Source organism: Syzygium oleosum, unplaced genomic scaffold (genome assembly GCF_021117445.2).
Source record: "Syzygium oleosum isolate NSW1041296 unplaced genomic scaffold, Sole_v2.1 Sole_v2.12, whole genome shotgun sequence".
In the NCBI taxonomy this organism is placed as follows: Eukaryota; Viridiplantae; Streptophyta; class Magnoliopsida; order Myrtales; family Myrtaceae; genus Syzygium; species Syzygium oleosum.
In genome coordinates, this window is record NW_026607496.1 from 2,872,646 (window position 1) to 2,879,788 (window position 7,143).

At 41.4% G+C, this 7,143-nt stretch overlaps 1 protein-coding gene across 1 annotated transcript; it reads right to left on the reverse strand.

Annotated features, from left to right (window-relative positions):
• Positions 1-599: 599 nt before the first annotated feature.
• LOC115677091 (vacuolar-sorting receptor 1-like) lies at positions 600-7,143 on the reverse strand. The gene is made up of 12 exons (XM_030600151.2): positions 6,621-7,143; positions 5,297-5,989; positions 4,189-4,277; positions 3,917-3,986; positions 3,757-3,840; positions 2,807-2,883; positions 2,613-2,694; positions 2,353-2,435; positions 2,192-2,258; positions 1,587-1,715; positions 1,174-1,280; positions 600-1,066 (listed from the first exon to the last, which is right to left on the reverse strand). Exons 1-12 carry the CDS (start codon positions 6,916-6,918, stop codon positions 962-964), a joined length of 1,884 nt encoding a protein of 627 aa, XP_030456011.1. The 5' UTR covers positions 6,919-7,143; the 3' UTR covers positions 600-961.

Genomic DNA, 7,143 nt, shown 5'->3' on the forward strand with positions numbered 1-7,143 from the left:
GCCCTTTAACGTTTACTTGACTTCGATATCCCTGGCTCGTTATCTCCTCCAACTGACCTCTTTCTTGAGAATAATTTAATCAATGAAATGACTGGATACAACAAAATCAGCACACTTACCCACCATTGATATCCACGAACGGGGACCTTAACGAGGCCTTTTTAATGCAGTTTCTTGGGGGGATATCTTCTCCAATTAGTACTTCGAGGATCAAGGTTGACTATTGGGAGAGCTCATCGATCAGCCCGTCGGATGACTAAGGTCTAACCGGGTCTATTATGATTGAGTCATTTATGCTCCAATTAAAGATGAATAGAGACATTTTGCCCCACTTCCAAACGTGATTTGAAGAACTTAAGATCCAAGCCAACATCGGCAGATGCCGGAATGAGAGCGAACTGGGAAATCCGATTTCTGTCATATTTTGATCGTGGGAGATGCCGGAGCAACAATCTCCGCGACTGCTCCAACACTTTAGAGCCATCGAAAGAGCATGCGAAAATGGGCACCCAGTCATCCATTTCTCGTTGAGCGAAGAACATTACAGGTAATGTTCTTGTGCCTAATACACGAAACCTATCTAGAGAACAGAGACATAATTAAAGCCTACCACAACAAAGATGGACAGAAGTTGAAAAGAATCACGCTCCCGGGAAACCCAATGAGAGAAAGTACAGGATCGACATATCACAAGCGAGACCATTATTTTGCTAGTTAGACTAGGATGATTTGTCGTATCGCTTGAATCTGTGTAAAGCCAGATAACGGTTAGACATTTACATTAATAGGACCAAAACTGAAACTGTCTTCTAATTAAACCGTTATATGCTGACCGAAAAGCAGCCTCGTCGCCTGCGACACTGCTGATCTACAAGCACAGGGTCAATCGGACTGCAAGACCACTAGCAGTCAATTTGACATGGGGAGGGTATGGAATTAGGCGACGAGAGACTTCGTAGTTTCAGATGTTCCCGCGGGAGGCATAAGTATGACTAGGTATCTCGCCCTGATTATCCAGGGGCATGTACTGAGCCATGATCGCCCTTATCTCAGAATCCATGTATCTCTGCACGGAAGTTCGACGAATATCAGAACGTCACAATGTAGTTAATGGACAGTAACAAGTACATAGTAAAAAGGTAATCATCCACCGGTTTTTGAATAAAATCATACCCTGATTCTGTACTTGTAAACAGCATATCCCGCAACTCCGGCAGCAGCCAAACCCAAAACAATAGTCCAGAAGAAGCCCCAGCTATACTCGGTACGAGTGTTCTTACCTGCATTTGAATATCGCAAAATTAGAAGGCGAACACGGAAAATGCAGCACATAGCAACTCAACATTAGATTTTTCCTGCTCTGGAGAATACATGCTCCCACATTTTGACTCAACCTGAGAAGCACTGGCCTGTTTTATTTCCTTAATTGCAACGGGTAACTCGTAAATAAACAGAATAAACAGTCAGTAATAAAATATACTCTCAGTTGCAGGTATATCTACTAGCTGATGGTCTAAAATATTGTTCCCATCCATCACAAGGTTCAAGCTTGAACTGCAAAAGAACAGGGGTTCGAGGGTACTCACCGATACACGTGTCATGTTCTTGCATGTATAATAAACCACCACTGCAGCTGCACTCATAGCTACCCCAGACGTTCTTGCATTTACATTCCGGGCACTGGCATGCCACTTTATCTTTGCACTCGTCCACATCTAAAATGATTGCGACAAATAAGACAATGTACAGATGATCTCCGGAGAATGAGGTGCTGTGACCAAATAAATGACATTTGACAAAACAGGAGCTAAAAGGATGAGCAGAAAAGCCTAAACTTTGAAAAAATTGCAATGTTTCTTTTTTCTTTTCTTGGTAACAAAAGAATTCTGCACTTTTTACTTCCCACTAAAAGACCTCCGCAGTGAACCTTAGATCCTCTTCGCATATGCGAGACATGATAGGAGTTATCCACTTAATGATCAGAATCTCAATGGTCACGGCGAACACACCATTCCCAATTGACTATCATTAAAGCTTAAACTGAAAGTCCACGAAAATGTGAAAGAAATCATTAACAGGCAGGAAGATTAGGAAAATTCCATGCCATTCAAAACGCAGCGAGATCCTTCCTTCACTTAGAATAAATGAACTCCTATCGGTCAGATGAGTGCAAGGCAATTAGATTCAATACCCTCACAAGAGTGGACTCCATCTCCCCGAAATCCAGGAGGACATTTGCAGCCTTTTGTGTGATCGTCCTAGCAGATAAGTCGTGGAAAATCATAACCAACTCCAGCAACAGCACAACAAATCTTACAGCATTAGGAAAAACAAGACAACATTTGAACTCACAATGCAAGCAGAATACGTCCTGCCATATTGCGTATCCTTCCAGCATCCCCCGTTGTTGATTTCACAGCGCAACGCTCCAGAAGCTGAGAAGCAAAGTATCAGAAAGGAAATTATGCAAACAGAACAAAACAAAATTAGTAAATTGGCAAGGTCGAATTAAACTCCACAATCTTATATTTCCATAGAGAAGTGACGATGTTGAATAAATGTATATACAGTTACGAGCGCTTAAGACAGATCTACAACCAAAGCATGTTTACCTTCACAGTGAGTATAACCATCACCAACAAACTTCACACCTTGCACTATAGGGCATTCACATACTCTTCCCCGGAATGTATCCTGCATAAGTGGCATGTATCAGAGATGTTGGAACCACATGAATCAGAAACAATTTAAAACCAAATCAAGAGGATTCTTCATAGAATACACAAATACAAGGTAGAAAAGATACCTTGCATGCAGAAATATTAGTGGCCTTGTCCTGCCAGCAGCCACCGTTGTTCTCCAAACACTCGTTTGTCTCAATTTCTGTAAAAATCAATGCATGAAAATATATTTCATATTATCTTTGCAAGACTCAATTTTCTACAATCACTTGAATATAATTAACTATGAGCGGTTTATTGCTATGAAACATATTGCTTATATGAATTAAGAATAGACAATTATGAGGGCACAGATATGCGCTTAATTTGTTCAAAATTTATGACTACAAATTTTACACAAAGTGATATTAACTTCTACAAGCAAAATGGTAGTTCTTACTATGTCTTAGGAAAGCAAGGAAGAAAAGACAGCTGATATAACAACTTTTTTATTCCTAAAACTTCTTTTCGAATGGGATAAATTGTTAGTTGTTATTACAACGTGATTCAAGTTTTTGTTTCCTAAGCCACATCGCTAATTTATTATGCAGAAATGATTTTAAGACGTGTAAGAACATGCACTTAATAATGTTATTTTCCAAAAACAAGGAACCACGCTAAACATGTATGTCCTAAAAGAGTTCGAAACCTTCTTTCTATCATCCAAAGCTTGAAAAAACATCGCAATATGCCATATCGAAATCAGGAGGAAAAAAAGGAACTTTTCTAAAGAAGAAAGATCTAGCTTAAAGGATGGAGAAGAGAATGAAAGAAGACACAAAACTGAAAGAGAGAATGAGGGAAAAGACACTTCCTCGGCATAGTCAATGTCCTAGACAATTAAAAATGCTATAATGCTCTCTACTCATGAAATAAAGCTGCCAAAGAATAAAAATGGAGTCAGAGGTATATGAATTACAGAACCAGAAAGGCAGATCAGTCGGACATTCCTATAGGACAAGGGCACAGCGTTTGGCATGTTTTAAACAGTAAAGCATATTCAGAAGCCTTATTTAAGAAGGCAGTCGACGAGCACCTTGACTAAGACAAATAGCCGGTTCAGTGGTCTCCTGGAAACCAGAGCAGATGGCCTTCAGGACTGCTGTTCTGTCTAACTTACCTGAAACATGAAAACAGACCATTAAAAAACTGAAGATCCAGAAGTCCTACTGCATTGTCAATTAGTGGCTGGTTACCTCTATACTGTCCATTATTTATGACAAGAGTCGGCAAAATAGTTACATCTCCACGAGCACCCTTGCCGATCTGGCATAATTGGAAATAATACAAAAATTAAATACAACAATATGAAGAGACTACTCAGCAAGAAGTTGTCTATTGCTCATGACAAAAGTTGGCAAAATAGTTACATCTCCACACGCACGTGGCCTATTTGGCATAATCACAAATGAATACAATAAATAATCAAAATAACACAGAATCAACTCAGAAAAAAGGTATTAATTACCTGTGCTTCTTGTTCAGCTTTAAGAACTGGATTGTCCACGTCAGCATCAGGGTCGCCTATGCATTCATCTATCTTCTTGAGATCAACACCTTAACATAATAGAAGATAAAACTATCACAACTGGAAATTTCTTTTCAATAGAGAAGGGAACATACAACCAACTTGAGTACAGAACTTCTTTATAAGGTAGAAGTCGGAACCTCGGGTGCTGAGTAACCTTTTTTCCGAATTTTAAAGCATATTTGGCCCCAATACGTTACATGGTCCCAAAGAGAGTACATAAAGAAAAGCAAATACTATGGCTTAACAAAAAGGAAACTAATAAAAAAATCCTCCAAGAAAAAGGAGATTGAAAAAGGGTAATGAAAATTGGATGAGAAAAGGACAATAAAACGAGACTCGCCAGTATGGTAGCCAAAAAGCACCCTCTAGAGAATGCAAGAACATGAACCAGACAGATAAAGAGGACGATTCTGATGGATGAGAAGTGAGTCAGACCTCCATTAGCAGGAAAATGAAGTTTAATGGTATTACAGTCATGAAACTTTAATTTAGACACAAAAACGTAGAAAATAATGAAACAGATGTTGGATATACACAACAATGTCTTAGCTGCATTCTCCACGAGTGCGACCACAATCATCACTCTTTTCCTATTTTCTCATTCTTAGATCAATTGATAATTCACTTAATATACTAAACAGAATAAAGCACCTTTTAAGCCACTAGGCTCACAGTCTATTGGTTACACACGTCTTTGGACATGTGGGAGGTAGGAAGCTCAATTGAGCTATTTATGTTCTATTTTCCATATTCAACAAAATCGAGATTAAAAAGGCAATCTATATTTTTTGAGAAGATACAGTAGCTAGTCAGATTGGCCCTGTCTATCATGAAAGAGATTCAATGGGTAGTACATGGTTCATCCCTAAGCTACCAATTTACTATTTCTACAACGAAAGACATGCAACAATATCACATTTAATTCTGTATTAACTCAGAAATCAAGAAAATCTTTTCAATGCTTTATGTAAATGTAAAGTCAAAGGAGATCCTAACAAGTGCATGCATCAGTACCAGATGACATCTAATAATAACTAAATCTTACCAAGAGACTTTATTACTTGATCTGCACATTCCTTTGTGTACTTTTTCTCTTTCATTGGGCAGCGGATTGCAAAGTCAGCCACGTAGTCCCACCAAAGCCATGGCTTTCCACTTTCGTTTGCCACTTTGAAGAAACAAGCTTGACGCAAATTCTGAACTACAACATCCTTTCCATCATATCCAACGCTAAAATCTTGCTCCGGATCGGGAGCACAGTATCTCCCACGATTGATGCACTGTGACTTGCACTGTTTGCTCAAAATAAAGGCTTCTGGGCAGTACCAAGTTATATAATGAGGGGCGAACTGAGTATACCCTTTCTGCTCAAGAATTTGCGCTGCTCCTTTAAAGTTCTTAACAAAGTCAATCTGACTGTCGCATTTTGGCCCGCACTCATCGTTGCTATTTGTCCAGAATTCATACTCGACCCGCTCATCAGGATGAGGAAGAGCCTCAGTCCAATCCAGATTGATGTTAACCATATTATTATCAGACAAAGCTTTCTTTATGCTATCACCCAAGTTTTTGCTAATAAGGGCCGATGGAATAGTGATTTTCTCAACATAATCAGCATCAGCTTTCTCTTCTTCGGGAACGTCCATGGTGATCAACGGTTCTACTCTATCATCTGAAACAAGAATGGCAGCGGCTCCACCATTCTGGGCATTCCACGCCTTCAGCGTGAAGTAGCAATCTGCCAAATTAGCAAATTCACACATCAATTGGTATTTCGGAGGCAAGGGAAGTCGGAAACATTCTTCAAATTCCTAGCAAAAAATTAAATGGCAAAAAATTCCAAGATTAAATGGACATTAGAGGAAAAGGACATTAGAAAACCTCGATAAGGACATTAGAGGAAAAGGACTACCGGAAGACTTCGGAGTAATTAAATGGCAAAAAATTCCAAGATTATGTTTTGGTCTCTGAATGACTTGGCTTCAAAAGTAGAAAATTTCATACTAAAGCGATTAAATTCCTTAATGATCCAAACATGTATGTCTTAATTACTGGGATGTCCGGCAACGAGACAGAACAATCGATCATTTCAAGCAGGCCCGACGAAAAGACGTAATCGAATTATCGACCGCACGAAAAAGAACCAACCTACCAATCGAGCGCAAATTATGAATTTCAAGCGACAAGAGGGTATCGCGTCGCCATACGAAACTCAAATTGCGCACCGAAGGAGCTGAATACCCACAAATAGAAGCCAAAAAGGGTCCTAAATCGATGCCAAGCGAATACGACAAACGCAACGCAAAGCTCCAGAGGCCAGCGACAAAAAAACAGGGATTACTCAAAGCAGCCCCCCGCCGAAAACCCACCTCCGCGATCGGCGAGGACGAAGACCGGCAACCCGCCGGGCTTCTGCCTGAAGCTGACGTCGAACCCCTCGAAGCCCTTGCACGCCTTCTGGTTGGCCCGCGGGTAGACCACGGTGCCGACGAGCGTGCCCCCGTACTGCGGGACGCCGAAGTTCCCGATGGCGCACTCGTACGCGCCCTTCATCGAGCTGGGGCTGGTCACCTTCAGGCTGTTCTTCTGCACCACGAACCTCCCCGCGCAGGCGCCCCACAGCAGCAGCCACACGGCCAGCACCAGCCCTAGCTTCCCCTCCCCCATCCTGCCCCGCAGCCCCGCCGCCGCCGCCGCCGTCTCCTCCGATCGATCGAATCCGGAAGCGGCCGAGGAGAGCGCGACAGCAAAGAATCGCTTTAGCTTCGAATCAAGAGCTTTTCGCCGCGTGAAGTCTTCTCCTGTGTCGAGCGCAGAAGGAAGGAGACGTAGAAGAGCGTGAGATGTAGAAGAAGGAGACGTGCTCTAACGAATCGCCGCAGTAGTGGTAGA

Bases quoted from the DNA above. Each gene is read 5' to 3' on its own strand.
- LOC115677091 (XM_030600151.2), bottom strand. From the start codon at position 6,918: ATGGGGGAGGGGAAGCTAGGGCTGGTGCTGGCCGTGTGGCTGCTGCTG. The intron at 3,841-3,916 runs GTAACCAGCCAC...TTCATGTTTCAG, and splicing joins AAATAATGGACAGTATAGAG to GTAAGTTAGACAGAACAGCA. The intron at 2,884-3,756 runs GTGCTCGTCGAC...TGATTTTTACAG, and splicing joins GGCTATTTGTCTTAGTCAAG to AAATTGAGACAAACGAGTGT.